This window comes from Podarcis pityusensis (assembly GCF_964106645.2).
Source record: "Podarcis pityusensis genome assembly, chromosome: 6".
Lineage (NCBI taxonomy): Eukaryota > Metazoa > Chordata > Lepidosauria > Squamata > Lacertidae > Podarcis > Podarcis pityusensis.
In genome coordinates this window covers 88,706,654-88,726,338 of record NC_138030.1, presented here as the reverse complement: position 1 = coordinate 88,726,338, position 19,685 = coordinate 88,706,654, and the positions used below count along the sequence as shown (strand labels likewise).

Below are 19,685 nucleotides of genomic sequence, written 5' to 3'. Positions count from 1 at the left end.
AATCTATAGCTGTTTGCATTCCATTTCCCTTAATATACACATTTTTGCAAAGCTATTTTTCCATATGTAATGCATTTTTTAATTTTAGCTTCACAAATACATACATTGTTATGCACACCTTACCCCATCAGATGCATTTTAGACATATTATTTGGCTGGATAATTGCATTGCAAAATTCGGAGAAGTATGAATTTCAACGAGGGACTCTGTTTTGGTTGTCATATTGCGTCGGACAGTGTGAATCAGGTAGATACATTTTCAAATGAGAGCTGAAACAAATTTTGCCCCTTCCCCAAGCCAAGGCCAGCTCTGGCTGTCTATTGCAACACACAGAGCCCTCGAAACAGTGTGACAAAACTTTGAAACAGACAATGGCTTATTAGCAAGGGGCGAGAGACAAGTTTTCACAAGAGCAGGTAAGCTGTAAATAAGGATTTGTTATGTTCATCCATGAGAAGAAATAGGAGGCACTGGTCTTACTGAAGGATGCTAGTACAGTATGGGCTTCTAGGGATTTTAACAACTGCTCTGCAAAAACTAATCTTGTTACACTTGATAAGAGTGTGTGGCTGACTTGGCTTCCTTCCTAAAGCAAGAGAAGGCCTGCAATGCCATTATTTTCACTCTTCATTACTTCGGGAACATTGCTCACACTTTAGCAAACCTCTCTTTTATCTAAAGCTGAGAAGATTTATCCTCCTGGGTTTGCCTCTCAATCACCAGAGGCAGATTTTTTAAAAAAAGAAGGAGGAGGAGGAAAGTCATCTTCTACCTCTGGAACCCGATAAAAACAACATTTTACAAGCTTCACTAAACTCACAAATGGAAAGCATGTTGCTGACATTAATAAATTAATTCCCGAGAAGCTGCTCGGCAATAAGAACCTTGGTTTTATTTAAGGGCGAGGGGCACAGAAACAGAGAACATACCCTCCAACATTTCTTAAGTGAAAATAGGGACATCCATTCTATAGTACAGTGGTACCTCGGGTTAAGAACTTAATTCATTCTGGAGGTCTGCTCTCAACCTGAAACTGTTCTTAACCTGAGGTACCACTTTAGCTAATGGGGCCTCCCGCTGCCACTGCGCTATTTCTGTTCTCATCCTGAAGCAAAGTTCTTAACCTGAGGTAATATTTCTGGGTTAGCGGAGTCTGTAACCTGAAGTGTATGAAACCTGAAGCGTATGTAACCCGAGGTACCACTGTAACAATAATTTTATTACTTGTACCCCACCCATCAAACTGGGTTGTCCCAACCACTCTGGGCAGCTTCCAACATATATAAAAACATAATAAAACATTAAGTATTTTTAAATTTCCCTATACAGATGTCTTCTAAAAGTTGTATAGTTACTTCATCTCCTTGGTGTGGGAGATGCATAACCCCATACCCTCCAACTTTTCTCTTATGAAAATAGGGACATCCTAAGGGGACGTGGTGGCGCTGTGGTCTAAACCACTGAACCTAGGGCTTGCTGATCAGAAGGTCAGCGGTTTGAATCCCCGCAATGGGATGAGCTCCCGTTGCTCGGTCCCTGCTCCTGCCAACCTAGCAATTCGAAAGCACGACAAAGTGCAAGTAGATCAATAGGTACACTCTGGCGGGAAGGTAAACGGCGTTTCCATGCGCTGCTCTGGTTTCACCAGAAGCGGCTTAGTCATGCTGGCCACATGACCCGGAAAAACTGTCTGCGGACAAACGCCAGCTCCTTTGGCCTGTAAAGTGAGATGAGCACCACAACCCCAGAGTCGTTCATGACTTGACTTAACTGTCAGGGGTACTTTACCTTTTTAAGGACAAGCAGGATGTTCCAGGATCAAATCAGAAACTGGGATGGCTTCTGTAAATCTGGGACTTTCCCTGGGAAATAAGGGCAGTGGAGGGTCTGACAGAATGCTTAAGGATTTACTTAAGAAATGCCTTTAGAGGTGATTTGGAAGATGGCTGCAAAGGAGAAGATTCTGAGAAATTCTAAAGGAAGCAAAAAGTATCAATCTAGTTTGGGAATCTGGTTCTAGAAATGGTCAAGCAGCAGGGGTCAGCAAACTTTTTCAGCAGGGGGCTGGTCCACTGTCCCTCAGACCTTGTGGGGGGCCGGACTATATTTTGAAGAAAAAAATAAACAAATTCCTATGCCCCACAAATAACCCAGAGATGCATTTTAAATAAAGCACACATTCTACACATGTAAAAACACGCTGATTCCCGGACCGTCCGTGGGTCAGATTTAGAAGGCGATTGGGCTGGATCTGGCCCCTGGGCCTTAGTTTGCCTACCCATGAGCTAGATGCTTGAAAGCAACCCATAAGCAGGGAATGAATGGAGCAAATCTGTCAACATTTTGATACTCACGGAGTCATATTTTGATGTGTGGATAGTTTAGTATACATGCATAGGCAAGAACCTATATTCTGGTAAGATTTTTGCAACTCTGAGTATGACTCAACTCAGTGTTTTTCCCCCTAAAAAATGTTTAGGGGTACTCTCATTTAGATTCAAGAAAACCACCATTTTATAGTTCAAATCAGGGAAAATAAATACAGTAAATGGACAAAAGTACAAAGATTCACAAAATGTTTAGGTGTATGCGTCCTCCTGCGTCCCCCAAGAAAAAAAAGCACTGACACAACTCATATGTGCTTTTCATCACTTGATGAGTTCAACATTACGGAGAGAAGATCACAAAGGAAATTTCTACACAAATTTATCCTACTCTGAGTATGGCTTGGTTGGCTATAACTCAGTGTATGTTATTTTTAGTAGACTTGCACAGCAAATAGGACTTGGAAAATTAAAGATTTGGGTAACATGGATTTAAACTCAAACATGCGTTGAGGGAAATTATAATCAAGTGGATATCCTGGTTGCTTTTCATATATATATATATATATATATATATATATATATATATATATATTAATTAGTGTTTTCAATAGCATTTTGAATGACCATTAACACTAAGTCCAAAGAGTCCTGCACCACATTCTTTTATAATTAAGTTTTACATACGATACCACCTTTTTGTGCTATCTTTTTTCTACTCATTTATCTACTTATTTGGACAAAAGCCATCCAGATATTTGATTTATTATGCACCATATAGTACTAGATTCTACCAGGTTACAGTCAAGCCTGTATTATTTGACACCACTCATTTCAAGGTCCAGGAAAGAAAGATATGAGAAAATGCTGAATACCCACACTAATCAATTTTCTTGTGTTAACTCTATGGATTTGAACTAAAACAGGAGAGACCCATTAGTCATCATTATAATTTAATGGCCTGGAACATTTTGAGTCAATAAGCGCACAGAAGAGTAAACTCTGCCTATTATTGCACTCTTGTAATTTAGAAAGTGACATGATCTTTTCATGAAAAGTTAATTTAAAAAGTTCAGTGTTTCATGTCTCAGGCACATTTCCCGGTGAAAGCAACCATAAGATTTCAGGTTTCAATGCTCTGCCAGTATGTAATGCATCTAGATTTTTCTATTAGCAAAAGTGTAGCTCCAATGGAAAATAATACCTCTTTGGGATGTATCCTAATTATGTGGCTTGTGGGAAAAGGGAAAGCTATACCTTCCAAGTTATAAGGGCAACCCAATAATCAAAAGCCACATGTAGAGAGTTTTTGCAGTTTCCCAGGCTTAATTTCAAGAGGCTGTAAACCACTTTCCTGAATCCAGCAGTTGCCAGAACCAGGTCTGTAAGGTCCACACCAGTCTAATTTTGGCTACAATGAAGTCCTTATACTTTCAATGTGTCAGAAAAGCCAAAAAGTCCTGCGACAGCTTAAAGACCAACACATCTATAGTTGTAGGTGTGGGGTAGGGTCTACTCAGGGTCTATACCTGAAGGAGTGTCTCCACCCCCATCATTCAGCCCAGACATTGAGGTCCATCTCCAAGGGCCTTCTGGTGGTTCCCTCACTGCGAGAAGCAAAGCTACAGGGAACCCGGCAGAGGGCCTTCTCGGTAGTGACGCCCGCCCTGTGGAACACCCCCCCCCATCAGATGTCAAAGAGATAAACAACTACCTGACATTTAGAAGACATCTGAAGGCAGCCCTGTTCAGGGAATTTTTTAATGTATGACATTTTAATGTATTTTTAATCTTTGTTGGAAGCCGCCCAGAGTGGCTGGGGAAGCCCAGCCAGATGGGCGGGGTACAAATAATAAATTATTATTATTATTATTATTATTATTATTATTATTATTACTACTACTACTTCATCTGACACATGCAGGGGTTGTCTGACTGGTTTTATATAGATGATTCCCCCCCCCCCTTTACAGTGGGAAATGTCCAATAAAACATACGTCGGCCATCATCAGTCTGGTGCCCACCAGAAGCATTGGACTGCAACTTCCCTCAGCTCCAGCCACCATGTCTGTGCTGGCTGGAACTGATGGGAGTTGCAGTCCAAACACCTGGAGGGCACCAGGTTAGGTGAAGGCAGGTGTTGGCAATGCACATAACATCATAGCTGTCAACTTACAGATTTGAAAATAAGGGACCAGCAGCCTTGAAAATAAGGGATCAGCAGCCAAAATAAGGGATTTTAGTCAACCACCAGCCAAACGAAGCCTCAAGTGGTGGTTCCCACAGCGCAGCAACCTGGCAAAGGGGATGCAGCAAGGAAAACCACCGTCACCTCTCCGCTGGGAAGTGCTGGGCAAAGGCGAGTCCCCAGGCAACGCGGCCGATTTGATCGGCACAAGGCATGCAAGCTCCACCCCCCAGTCGTTCTTAGACTCCTTATTGGGTGAGCAACGCAGCCAAGCAACACAGTTGGAGCCTCCCTCCTCCCTGGCCAGCAGGGAGGGAGGGAGAGGAGCTGCTTCCTTTGAAACCCGGGAAATTTAAGGGACATCATCAAAAAGGGACAGCAGCGGGAAATGGCGCTGGGATAAGGGAGTTTCCCACCAAATAAGGGACGGTTGACAGCTATGCATAACATTCCTCATCAGAGCACAAATGAATGAAAGGCAAAGCAGGCCGAGAAGAGCAGCAAATGCTTTGCCACAATGCATTTAAAAAAACACACATTTAAGGTGTTTATTTTTGCCTCAGCTGACTGCTGTGGTGCTGCATTTGCAATTCTTCCATAGTTATTTGCGACACTTCCTTAGGGATACCAGAGTCAAACTTTCCAGAACGTTTGGTTGTATGATAAAGAAAAATCAGTGCAATTCAAAGGAATTAAGCATATGTTAGGGCTGCCATACGTTCAGATTTTTTCCCCATAAATTGAAAAATTTTGGGGGTGTCCTGGTTTTTACTTTTTGAAATATGGCAACCCTAACTGTGTTCCAGGGAATCCTATTTTTTCTTAGATTTAAAAGCTTATCAGGGGATCCTCAGAGAGAAGATTAGTAATGGCTGACAAGAGTGAAGGGCAGGTAATAAATACTAGGTAAAAAGGTAAAGGACCCCTGGACGGTTAAGTCCAGTCAAAGGTGACTATGGGGTTGCGGCGCTCTTCTTGCTTTCAGGCCGAGGGAGCCGGTGTTTGTCCACAGACAGCTTTCTGGGTCATGTGGCCAGCAGGACTAAACTGCTTCTGATGCAACGGAACACCGTGACAGAAACCAGAGCGCACAGAAATGCCGTTTACCTTCCTGCTGCAGTGGTACCTATTTATCTACTTGCACTGGTGTGCTTTCGAACTGTTGTTGTTATTATTATTATTATTATTATTTATTTATTTATTAGATCTTATTTTACAGTGTGCAGTCACAGGGGGCCATTAGTTGTGTTCTAGGCTATGTTCTTCCTTTACACAAAGCAATGGTGAAATCCAACAGCTACAACCAGCACTGGCATGAAAATGTGCTGGAGGTGGCTCAGCAGAAGAAAATGTTCCCTGAAGATAGAAACTCTGAGAACCGCTGAAGCTGGAAGGCCCGAGCAAAATTATTAATAGTTATTCTTTGTTCCTTAGGCAGCAAAAAAAGCTTAACTGTTCCTCCTGCTGCATTTCCAGAACACCACAAATGTATTCAGATTTTATGATGAGTCTTGTTCATTATGTATTATGGAGCCCTGCCTGGGTCAATCAGTTTCCTGCAGTCAATCCACTTATATTTTATCCCCATGATTTTTTAATATTATGAATATCCTGTCCAGAGGACGTGCAATAATCCTATTTATTGAACTCTAGTGGGTTTTTGTTTTGTCCTGTCTATAATGGAGCAATAGTCAGGAGACATAAAGCTACTATATCTTGAATATTTTTGTGTCAGAAATGTGCGTAGATAAAAGTGGCATTCATTGTCAGGTTCAAGTTCCCAGCAGGAGCCTGGTACAAATGATTATAATTGGTAGTGCCCTATTTAGGTGTGAATTAGTGGGAAGTTTTTCTTCGTCAATAGATTCACTAGAGAAAAGGCTATCACACGGCAAGACTTCATTAAATAAATGCCATGCTGTTCCAGTTTCAAGTTAACCACTGCATTTTTTTATTATACCAAGGAAAATTTGTGCTTCTCAATGCTACTACATTACAATGGCTTGTTGCATTCTTGAGTTTATTGCGTGGACAGGCGGAGTTCCCCAAACCCTGGGCGGTCCCCATGTGGAATAACGAATAACTCATGACAATGTGCTATGGGATTAAAATTGGCCACAACTTTATTATGTTTCAGATGTGGGTAGACCTTGGCTCAGGCATTGGGTGTTTATCCCTCCCAGTCCCTCACCGGGGATCTGGGGAACATCAGGGTTATCCAGAGTGTGGGGGGGGTGGGCTAGCTCTGGAGAACATATGTTTAAGTAGAGAGAGCCTGCCCCCGTTATGCCGCTGTCACAAGGGAGAGCAATGTCAATGTACCTTTGGTGTACGGCCAAAACCTCCCCTCAAACAACCTCTTTAATGGGGAAGCCTGGTATCGCCGGTGCAAAAAGAAGGGGGGGCGTGAATCACCGTTACACGCCCACCCCCATTTAGGGAAGATAGACTGAAGGATTCCGCCCAAGGCCTGATACCGCCAAAGTTGTGACGTTTTGCTACGGTAAGGGCAAACCTGCCAATGCAGGATAATTCCTTTCCGGCCCTTCAACAGTGACCCTGACGTAGCAGCACCCACGTACCTGTGGAGAAAAGGTTAACCTGCAAAAGAAGTCTTAACTGAGGGTGGGTAGGGTGGGAGAAGCTCTGGAGCCAACTGACGATTCCCAGGTAAGATCCTCCCCCCATTGTGTGGGCAGGGTGGTCCCTCCCCCTACCTGGCCTGATCACCTTGGCAACGCCTTCCCAGGCGGGATTGGGCAACTGGCTGAGGTAGGCGGAGACCTCCAGGTATCCACCTGGGAAAGGTGAAGCCAAGCCTGTGCTAATGGTGCCACATAGGGTCCAGGGGGCTGTGCGCGACCACGCAAAGGGAACCCCCTATTTAATGTGGGGAGCGGCTATTCTTACAGCTTCCTTTCTATCATTGCTGACTTTGGGGAGCCAGGGTATCAGAAGGGCTCCATGGGCCAGATTGTGCGCAGGTGGGATTTTTGGCACTGCAGAAGGGAGTCCCCGTGCCACACTGCGCCAGTTTAGCACAGCGCACGGGGACTCGCCAAGCAGGTGGCTCAGTTCGGGGGCGGCTTGGGGGCCAGTTAAATGACCCCAGGGGCCGCTTGTGGCCCATGGGCCTTAGGTTGCCTACCCCTGATTTAGACCAAGCCAAGACACACCTGGGGCTTCTTTTTGGCTACATAGGTACCGTAACTTGTAGGAGGCAGACAACCATACTGATCCTCATAGTATTGAGAATCAAACAGGAAGTAAAACTGCAGAGGGTGAGATTTGAAGAAATAACATGGGGGATCGAAGGAAATAGAGATAAAGGGTTTGCAAAAAAAGAGAGGCCCGATTGAAAAGCTGTGTTTTAAAACGTGAATGCATGGACAGAAAAGGTGACTCAAGTAGAATCTAATTCGAGCAGTAAAGAAGGTTAAGGGGCAGGGAGGAAACATAGATGGTAATCTTAGATTTAATTAGGCAATTGATACTCACGGTGTGGCCTATGGAGAGGAAAGTGTCGAGAAAGAACGGGATATTAAGGAGTCAGATTATGAAGTGTAAGAAGCTGAAAGGGAAGATGAAGAGAAAGACGAAGGTAGTGAAGAAAAGACAGTGCCAGTCCAGAATGCTTTGCCGCCTGAGGTGGAGACCCCTGTTTTAAGGCCAATATTTTAAAGCATTGCTTCAGCTTTAAGACACCAGTTCTTGCCTTCATCTGGCTCCAACATACCACCACCTGGAAAAGGTCACTTCACCTTACAGAATCAACCATTAAAAGTAGTATAAAATGATCTGAAATGATGGTGGAAAATATCAAACAGGCTTCTACCATGCCTCTATACCAGAGTTGGTAGCCTATTGTCTTCCAGATGTAGCTGAACACCAGCTGCTATCAGCCTTACATCCAGTGACCAAGGATGATGGGAATTGTAGTCCCACCAATTCCAGAGAGCCAAAACTTAGCTGTCCTTGCTCTAGAAAATGGAATGAAAAGTTTCTGATCTATAACCTGCAATTTCCTAAATCTCACAATTGGCTTTCCAGAAGGTATTACGTTAGCACCTTGACTGCCATACATAGAGTCTTTATTCTCCACACACCAACATACTTTGTTTAAAATTGCAGTGTGCAACCCAAAGCATGTCTACTCAGCGGTAAATCTCACTGAATTCAGTTCAATTTATTCCAGTGTAAGAATGCCCAACACTGCAGTCTTAAACTGAATTCCATGCAAATACTACATCACCTGTTCTACCACTATTTCCTATTTTTGTAAACCATATTTTAAATTTAATTTTCTGGTAGATTACAACTATTTTTGTAAGCTGGTTAGATTCACTTACCAGAAGGTAAGTTCCATTGAACTTAAGAAGGACTTACACCTGAGTAAACATGCATAGGGAGCATGCACTTTGCCTATATCCCAAGCACACATTGGATATGGATTAGATATGGTGGTGATGTATGAAGCACAGTACCATTTTACATTTGGGCAAAAATCTTGCTAGGAATGTCTACCTCTGTTAAATCAGTCATTGGTGATTCTAGATAGCATTCCACTAGTACAGAATGCCTATTCTTTCTTAACCTTTGCAAATCTTCCCATGCTTATTTACATTGCAACGTATGGGCTATTTGTATCTCTTTTGGTTTTGCTATTTCAACTGCATGTCAGAGACAAACACTGTATCTATTACCGTTCCTTGTTTTGGGTCAGAATATCCTATCTGGCATGTTGCAGTATATTGTCTTGACAGCCCTGACAAGTTTGCCCCAATATACTGGTTAGCTTTGGGACATGTATGAAACTGGCTGAATAGCAAGCATTCCATGTTTTACTAGGTAGCTGTGTACAGTTTTTTGACAAATGAGGAGGATTCGCCAAATCATTATATCAAGCAATCATGCCATCTGTTGTGTCAGTCCAAGCTCTTTTAGCATTTATTTCTATTTCACTTAAAAAAAATGGGCTGCCACTTAAAAGCTTAAAAGGGAGCCAGTGTGGTGTAGTGGTTAAGAGCGGTAGACTTGTAGACTGGTGAACCGGGTTCGCGTCTCCGCTCCTCCACATGCAGCTGCTGGGTGACCTTGGGCTAGTCACACTTCTTTGAAGTCTCTCAGCCCCACTCACCTCACAGACTGTTTGTTGTGGGGGAGGAAGGGAAAGGAGGTTGTTAGCCACTTTGAGACTCCTTAGGGTAGTGATAAAGCGGGATATCAAATCCAAACTCTTCTTCTTCCTCCTCCTCCTCCTCCTTCTTCTTCTTCTTGGCTGCACATGGAAGGAATAGCATAACAAAATGTGTGTCAGAAACTATCTTCATACATTTTGAATTCTCCACCATCCCCACCCATACACGCCCTTCCATCAGATGTCAAGGAAAAAACCAACTATCAGTATCTGACTTTTAGAAGACATCCATTTAGGGAAGTTTTTAATGTTTGATGTTTTATTTTGTTTTTAATATTCTTTGGGGAGCCACCCAGAGTGGCTGAAGAAATATACATCATCATCATCATCAATATATTCCTCCGGAGTTTGGGTCTGGCTTATAATGGCCTACAATGTTACCATGACTACTCCTTTTCTCCACCCCACAGCTCCCTCAGCTCTCAGCAGTGGTCATAATAGGAAAGGTTCACAGGGAGACTCTGCTGAAGCTTTGATACTTTTCTGAAGCCTGTGCACCAGACTCCAGAACATCAGGTACCATGGGAAATGTAGTTCCCAAAACATAGTCAGGAACCAATGGAACTACATTTTCCATGGCGGTTGCAGCAGCATCTAGGCCAGGTCCTAATGGAGTCCTAGTGTGAGCATCCGCCACACAGAAAAAAACAACAGCAGCATGAAGGGGTGATGGATGAATTCTGTGTTTGTGTAAGCCAGACTTCCTCAACTCCCATGATCCCTAGCTAGCAGGACTAGTGGTCAGAGATGATGGGAATTGTAGTCTCAAAACATCTGGAGGGCCGAGGTTGAGGAAGCCTGGTGTAAGTGTTTAGAGGCATATAGGTCCTTGTTCACATTGAATAGTTCATATATGTAACAATTAAGTGTACATGAACATGAAGTTCACTCTCACCATGTGTATAAGCTACATGCTTCCAAAGGATGTAAAATATTTGGCCTTCGGTTACAGTTTAATGGCTCCTTAGAAGAGCTGATAAGAAATCTCAAGTAAGAATACATCCTCTGCTAATGTATTCATGTTAGCCTCATGGCGGTGGAGTCCACTCCTAATCTGAAAACTTAATCCTTCTAAAATTATATTCCCATTTTAATTATCCAAGCCTTTTTTTAAAAAAAAATATCAGGTTTTATTTTTTAATGGTATCACTTAAAAGGTCTTCCTACCCAAATTATTGATGTTTTATAGCTCCTCAACACATTCCAAGCCATTTCATATCGGTGTGCTGCAAAAATTGGTGTTTTAATTCACATTACAAATATATTGCCAACATACTGCTGCTCACCTGCTCCATTGCAAACATGGTACAAATGTTGAAGATTAGGTTGGGCAGGATTCTGGGAATGGCAGCCTTCAACTGCCTGAATAGTTTAAACAAACACAGCTTCTTCTTGCATCCTGATTTGTTGTATCCTGATCAGTTATGAAACTCCCTGATCTTGGGCCAGTTATACCACACCATTTTTCTCCAAGGAGCCATCCATGGTTATCCTCTTCCTCATGTGATTCCCCCACAACATCCCTGTTGCGACTGGCCCAAGATCAGGGAGTTTCATAACTGATCAGGGAATTGAACCCTGTTCTCCCAGGTCCTACTCTGACACTTTAACTGCTATACCACACTGGTAAATAATCTGCTTCAAACTGAACAGTCTTAGACACTTAAGGTAATAGCATGCACACACTCTCTGCACATTCTTGAAGACTCAGTCATTCAGCCACATACATGGATGCAAGTATAAGCATACTCAATGCTCATGCTTGACGGATGGTTAAAGATAGGAAAAGGAAGAGAATCACCCATTCCTCTTTTCCCCACTGCCCTTTGCCAGCTGTTTCTTTAACTTGGAGATGATAATAACACAGTGGTACCTTGGTTCTCAAACGCCTTGGTACTCAAACAACTTGGTACTCAAACACTGCAAACCCAGAAGTAAGTGTTCTGGTTTGTGAACTTTTCAAACATGCTGTGTTTTGAGTGAGACGCTTCCATTTTGAGTGTTACACTGAAGTCTGTCTGTTTTTGCGGCTTTTTTGTTTTGTTTTTGTGACTGTGTGGAACCCAGTTCTGCTATTGATTGTGTGACAGCAGTACATTTTTTTTATTGCTTTCATTTTATGGATCAATGGTCTCGTAAGATGTTAAATTGCTGTTTTAGGGGTTGTTTTTAAAAGTCTGGGGCGGATTAATTCATTTTGCATTACTTTCTATGGGAAAGCGCACCTTGGTTTTGGAACGGACTTCTGGAACAGATTGAGTTTGAGAACCAAGGTACCACTGTAATAATTTCTGCCCGCTATGCTAGAATGACCAGTGTGTGCTAAACTAAATTCCTGTGTGTCTTTGTCTAGGTGTTAAGGGACAGCTAAGAGAATGAAGACTCTAAGTCCCCAGCGGAAGCATGATATGGCGATGCAGTGCTGGTGCTGAATTGTTCTCTCTGATGGCTCTATGGGAGTGGATAGCCCTGAGTCTTCATTGCTGGGTTTTAATGGTTGCTGCTGCTTCGGATCAGCATGCCACAAGCCCCTTCGACTGGCTCCTTTCAGATAAGGGACCCTTCCACCGCTCTCCGGAATACACAGATTTCGTGGACAGAAGCCGACAGGGATTTAGCACAAGATACAAGATTTACAGGTATGAAACAAAAGGGATTGTGATTTCAGAGGGTGCTCTTCCAGGAACTGTTTAGAAATGACACAAGGGCACTTTAAGAAAAAAAACATCACAGATGGGGAGAACCAATGGGTAGGTCTGGTTTCATTCCAAAAATATACACCAAGGTTCCTTTTCATGTTGGGAATAGCTGTGCTGCCTATTGAAAGTGAAAGGAGGTGATTGATTAAAGCGAGATCTGAAGGTGACCACCTGTTGACGAAATCTTTCAGCCTTGTTGAAAAGCTAATTTTAACTCCTAGTTTTAGCTCAGCTTGCATTTTCTTCCTGAATTGCAGGAGATTAATGAGGCACAGTTCAGAGGTAGAGTACGCGTGTTTACATGTACAGCATTCCCAGAATCATGGAAATGTAAAGTTGGAAGGGACCCCGAAGGTCTTCTATTGCAGCCCATGGCAATGTAGGTGTCAATGGAGGCTTCCCCTGAAATGTAAACAGAGGCAGTTTTTGTCAGGACTGTGGTGGAGAATGATGTTAAATTTCCCCACACTCACTCCCAAGGTTCTATGGCTAATATTTGCATAACAAAAGCAAACAAACATGAATGGCTTTCAGATAAGCATCACCTGATGAATATCTGTCTGCCATGCACTCACCTGATAAAAGTGCAGAAGCCCTGAAAGAAAAAAGAAAAAAAGGCCCTTCAGCAAGAATTAATGTGTTTGCCTTAATTACATAGTCTCATCAGAAAATGAGAATATTAATGATGCATCCTGTGTGTTGTTTTGATGAAAATAAATAATATAAGTAATGACCCATGCTTTATACATTAAAAGTGTTATATACATTAGCAATAATAAATGCTTTGAAAGGATCTTGGCTTTAAAAAGAGAAAACTATGACAAGTAGGAGTGTCTTTAATTATTGACCCTAGCGGACTCCTCTTTGCCAGTCAAAATAAGGAGCTGCAACTATAGAACGTGGAAGAAACAGATTGGCAATTTCTGTCACTTGACCAATTTATGGCCGTAAAATCATTTGAACAGGTGGTCCTTTATTTGCTTCAGATTGTTTTGCTGTCATTCCAGCTTTTTCAGCTATTGGGTCCATAATAAGGGGCAAACTCTTGCCTTTTCATCCTGTTTGTGGCTCCATGCAAATTGCTGCTGGTTCTTAAATACAGGTTTGGGGAGAAGGTCTGAAGTTTGTTTTGTGTTATGAATATTTATTTTCCTGTGCTGCTTCTCTGTGCACCAGAGGGCACTGTGTTTCAGGTCAATTTTGCATTAGTTTGTGTTGCCATAGGCCAACGCATTGTGAGGTCTGTTGCACATTAACTGTGATGATGATATATGCATTGGGGGTGTTTGGTGAGCTCAACGGATCAGAGGAGACGATTGCTATTAGCCGGGGTTTATAAGCCAGCTGTCAACGCCAACCATCTATTTATTTATTTTGGCAGGGGAGGGGAAAATAAAAGCAATACTATATAAAGCCCGAGTCAGCATATTTTACTCCCCTTTGTTTTTATATTGCTCAACGAAACAGAAATATCCATTGCAAAAGGCAACAAGAATGATTCCCATTGCTTCTGGTTTCAGTACTGTTAACCATGCCTGAAAGGACCACACACTGCATTCTGCATTCTAGGGTCTATATCACTGCTGTTTCTTATACCCCACAAAAAGCTGCCTCTGAAAATTGCAGAACCGTCCAGAATAATAGAGAGCTGCAACCAAAGGGAGAATCAGTTCGTGGATGTGTTTACATCCACGAGCGTCTCCATCCCCATCGTTCTGCCCGGACGCTGAGGTCCAGCACCGAGGGCCTTCTGGTGGTTCCCTCATTGCGAGAAGCAAAGCTACAGGGAACCAGGCAGAGGACCTTCTCGGTAGTGGCGCCCACCCTGTGGAACGCCCTCCCATCAGATGTCAAAGCGATAAATAACTACCTGACATTCAGAAGACATCTTAAGGCAGCGCTGTTCAGGGAAGTTTTTAATCTGTGATACTTTAGTGTATTTTTGGTTCCTATGGAAGCCGCCCAGAGTGGCTGGGGAAACCCAGCCAGATGGGCGGGGTACAAATAATAAATTATTATTATTATTATTATTATTATTATTATTATTATTATTATACATGCACACCTGACCACATGCACAGAAGCAATTTGTACAGCAGGAAGCTTGTGTGCAGCTAGGGAAAACCTATACACATTGATTAAACACTATATGGAGAGGGGGAAGAAGACAGAGGTACAAGGTGGACGCGGGTTATTTTTTCCCTTTCAAGTTGGTCACATGCGGATTCTAGGAAAATGTTGCCAAGGTGCAAGACCTTGTGTGAAGAGCTTCACAGTGAATGAGTGTGAGGATTTTTAAAAAAGAGCTTTGAAGGGGAAATGTCCCATTGCCACCTTTTAATAAGGTAAGCACAACACAAACAACCAATATTTATTTCATTTTCTTCACATGCGGTTTCAATGCACTACACCCAGTTGAATTGCCAGAAAAGTAGTGTGTGAAAAGTTTGGCATAGCACGAGACTTCACCGTTTTTCCCTCCAGCAATGTTCTAACTCCCACTTCAACTCTTGGCTAGTTTTCCTTGTATATGTATTATTTACACTTGCACCGTACCCTCCAACATTTCTCTGATGAAAATAGGAACGTCCTAAGGAAAAGCGGGACATTCTGGGATCAAATCAGAAACTGGGACAGTTTCTGTAAATTAGGGACATCCCTGGAAAATAGGGACACTAGGGGTCTGTTGCACCTGCCCCACCTTTTGGCCTGTTTTGTTCATTTCTGATTCCTATAATTTGCTCAGTTCTCCCCTTTCCTCATGGTGTTTGTGTGTGTATGTGTTTAATATATATTTCTTTTCTGCTTTAAGTTACCATTGTTGGGGGCCAGACTTTGGAGACTCCTATTAAAGCTGATGTTTTAATTCATCCATAACTATAAGTTTCTGCAAGTAAAGTTTTTGAATGTTAAAGTTTGGACATTGGTTTAATTTCCAAAGAAGGGTGTCAGTCATATATATGATTTGAGCTTCTTAGCTGTGATTTTGCTACCCTTCCTTCAACACACCCCATACTCCAGAACTGTTCTTTCAGAGAATGTACAACCTCACCCAGACTGGATACTTCAGGGCCACCTCTGGACTATTCTAGGTTTCTTCAGGGTCTCAGTTGTACTGGAGATTATTGTAGGGTTGCAGGCTTTTTTCTCAGACGTTGCCTTCCCTTGGTCTGAATTAGGTAGGATCCTGAGATCCAAATTGGGTGGGTTCTGTGATGCTGTAGGTTTAGAGCAGGGAAGGAAGTATTCCAAAGTCATTGTAGGCTCATTGAACAAAACCAGATCCTTGCAAATTATCCAGTCTAACCATAATATAGCTGATTGTCCTAATGTTTGCTGAAAAGACTTTTTTTCTTATTCCCTCCATTCTATTGAAATTTCATTGACTGAAATGGAAAGCTGTAGGAAAACAGCATAGGCACGAAGCTGAGAATGTCAGATAATAGTGAGTAACAGATAGTAGTGATTAACAGTGCTTGGAAGGGCACTGCAGTTTGTCATGTGAACTCGACAAATGTAATTGAGAGAGGAAGGAATAATATAACTGCTACAGGCTTACTGGGAAAGCAAACTCTACTCGGTCTATGCATTGAAAAGAGGAGTGTTAATGTATTTTGAGGCTGCCCTGGGAAACAGCTAACTTCTCCTGTGGCTGACTATGCATTGCATTCCATTTATGGGGCCACTGTGAGAATCAAGATTATAAATGTGCTTGAAGGGAAACCTGTTCAGCTTTCACCAGAGCTTCCTCAGTTAGGGAATAAATAGCAGAAACAGTCCCATCTGCTTTTCCCACCAATTTTTCAGCAATCCGTAAATTGCTTTTGGCTAGCGTCAAAATGGGCTGCTTTCCTATAGAGATTTGTTTCTGTGGGCGAAAAGGTAATATAGTCAGGGGCCATCATCACTCTCCTGAAAGGAAGATCCTTCCATTGAATGCAGAATGTCCTCATTTCAAATTGATTCTGTCACACATCAGAACGCATGGAAAACTCATTGTCTAGGAAGCTTGTGGAGAATGTTGAAGATGTGAGGGTCTCTTCTGGCATTACTGTTGCGGCAGAGAAGCTGCTGTAGGATGGCGTCTTCCTGATTCATAAAGGTTATATTGGGAACTCTGGCACACACAATAGCAGCTCCTTCCCATGCCAGCTTCCCCCACCCCCTGAAACCAGACCAATACTGACTGTAAAACCATAAGAAGATGCCTACTGGATCCAACCCAAGGCCTATCTAACTCAGCATCCCATTTTCCAGTGGCCTATGGGAAATCCACAATCAGGACATTGGTACAATAGCACCCCGACCACTTGTGATTCCTCAGCAAGTGATATTCAAAGGCCTGGTGCCTCTGATCCTGGAACTAATATATAGCCATCATGTCTAGTGACAACTGATAGCTTTACCGTCCACAAATTTGTCTAATCCCCTTTAAAAGCTAAGTTGGTGGCTATCGCCCATCTTGTAGTGATATAAGAAGTGATAGCTTGTGATGCTGGAAGCAAAAATGCTGTAGTAGATATGGATTGTCAAGGAGCTGTCAAGGAGCCAGATCATCTGCAGGGCACACACACACACGGAAGGCATGGAAGGCAAATAGCTTTTTCTTAGCAGAAAAAACAACATCAATGTCTCTGGTTCATCTTAACAATGAAGGCATTGCTGAAACTAACCTCTAGGCAAGCCCCTGACCTCTACTCTCTCACTCTGGATCCCTCCCAAGCAGATGAAGGCTGCACTGAAGGGGTGAGCTCTTCCTCTGGGCCTGTCTGGCATGTTGCTCAACAACATGCTGGACCCTCCTTGAGCGGGAAGTCAGAGGGGGAAGAGAGTCTGTAGGACTGGGACTGTCTACATGCACACTGTGACTGTGAGCTTCTATTCCTGTCCTGGAAGGTCCTCCATCTCCTGACCTCCCTTTATGTCTCAAGTCTCTGGCTTCTATCGGCTCCCAGCTCATCCCTTCTGCTGACTGCTCCTCAGTGTCCCACCACCAGGCTCTAAGGTGTCATCTTCAGAGCCCTCCCGGGGGGGGGGGCTCTTGGGAGGCAGATTCCCACAAGTCTTCTTAATCCAAATTAAATGGCAAATTAAATTTTGTGAATATATAATTCTGGCAAGACTCACAGCATTCATAAGGGGACAATCGGATCAGAAATTATTCAAAGAATGGGGATGTGCTAAAGAGTATGAAAAAAACATTGTTCTGGAGTAAGCATATCGGTATGTAATGAATGATGCTTTACAGGGTTAAAGAAAAAGAAAAACGGTGTAAAAAAAGTACAAAGATGGAAGTAATCTACATTAGACACAACAATTTAGTAACAGTAAAAATTTTGAGGTCTTAGAACAAAGGAAGGAAGTCAATATGTGTATATGTATGTAATGACTAGATTGGAATGATGATATGGTTTTATTTGTAGATGTGTGCTTGTTCTTTTGTTTTTTTGTTTGTTTTCTTTTTTGTGTTCTGTTTTTCTTTCTTGTTTGTATAGTATTATTTTGGATTCAATGTTTGTAATTTTTCTTATAATTTTGCATTGAAAATAAAATATGTTTTTTTCTTTCAAAAAAAGTCTTCTTCATCCAGCCAGTCCAAGCCCTCCCTGGGGGAGGGGGGCTCTTGGGCTGGTGACTCCCACCACTCCACATCCAGCCAGTCCCTGACATGAACCTACCAAGGTCATGAGTCACACCCAAGGTCCACCACCAAGGTCATGTTCCTACAAGACTCAGTATGACTACTGACACATTTATAATAGGCCTCTCGGGTATTATTAAAATTTAAGCACGTTGGACGAGTGGCACCAGTAGGAGTGAAGCCATTTGCCTCGGGTGGCAGATGCAACCACCTGACCCTGCTGTTGTGCCATTGTCACACCCACCTGGGCTTCACCCGTGTTGCTACCACTGCTCTGTTGTCCTCACCACTGCTGCAGTGTCATGGCAGCAGCACGGGCGCAGCAGGTGAAGTTGGGATGACAGGACTGGCAGCAATACAAGCATGACAACAGGGTGCCAGGAACCCAGCCTCCAGCTCGACAACACAGGGAGCGTAGTTAGTTAGAAAGAATGATTTATTGCTCAAGTACACAGATAGCTCTGGGCGGCATTAACCCAACTGCCGCAAACGTGAATTGTGATGACTCTTCTGAAGATTCACTCCCCTTCTGCCAATCTAAATGGAATGTATGACCTTTACATCTCTGCTTCCGCCTCCTGTCAAACACCCTCCCCCAGCAACAACTCCGTGGGCTCATTGGATCCCCTCCAATTTCTTCCTGAGAAGACGGACTGTCAATCTTCTTTTCTTCACCTTTTTCTTCCCCCTGAGAGGCCTGGCAGAGATTCTGCTCGCTCGAGATAGTTCCCTTGGCAATCTGCATTCCTAACGGCAGGGAAGTTGGACCTCGGCTAAGCTCCCCTTTTCTTGTTGTTGTTGTTTAGTCGTTTAGTCATGTCCGACTCTTCGTGACCCCATGGACCAGAGCATGCCAGGCACTCTTGTCTTCCACTGCCTCCCGCAGTTTGGTCAAACTCATGTTGGTAGCTTCAAGAACACTGTCCAACCATCTCGTCCTCTGTCGTCTCCTTCTCCTTGTGCTCTCAATCTTTCCCAGCATCAGGGTCTTTTCCAGGGAGTCTTCTCTTCTCATGAGGTGGCCAAAGTATTGGAGCCTCAGCTTCAGGATCTGTCCTTCCAGTGAGCACTCAGGGCTGATTTCCTTGAATGTATAGGCTTGATCTTCTTGCAGTCCATGGGACTCTGAAGAGTCTCCTCCAGTACCATAATTCAAAAACACCAATTCTTTGGCCATCAGCCTTCTTTATGGTCCAGCTCTCACTTCCATACATCACTACTGGGAAAACCATAGCTTTTAACTATATGGACCTTTGTTGGCAAGGTGATGTCTCTGCTTTTTAAGACTTTCTAGGTTTGTCATTGCTTTTCTCCCAAGAAGCAGAAACCTTTAATTTCGTGACTGCTGTCACCATCTGCAGTGATCATGGAGCCCAATTGCCTACTTCCTTCACTGGAAGCTGGCTGGGCTGGCTCATTCATGACACCAGGGCAGGGCAGTAGTTGTCTACTTACAGCAGCAAAACATATTGAGCTGCCCCTGCGCATCAGACCACCCTCAGCGCAAGGTCTGAAGTGGTCTTGTAAGCATGTTCACTTGAACATGTTTGCAAACCTCCCTGCAATGAAAAATTGGAGCCTTCAATCATGGAGAGGCTTGTAGGTGTGTTCAGCTGAACATAATTACAGTGGTGC

At 43.1% G+C, this 19,685-nt stretch overlaps 1 protein-coding gene across 2 annotated transcripts in view; it reads left to right on the top strand.

Moving 5' to 3' along the window:
- Positions 1 to 19,685, top strand: part of BRINP3 (BMP/retinoic acid inducible neural specific 3) — a 258,994-nt gene that overhangs the window by 21,149 nt on the left and 218,160 nt on the right. For both annotated transcript variants that reach the window (XM_081012140.1, XM_081012141.1), the window contains exon 2: positions 12,064 to 12,349. In XM_081012140.1, the coding sequence (XP_080868266.1) occupies positions 12,114 to 12,349 (236 nt within the window). In that variant the 5' untranslated portion in view covers positions 12,064 to 12,113. The remainder of the gene's footprint in view (positions 1 to 12,063; positions 12,350 to 19,685) is intronic.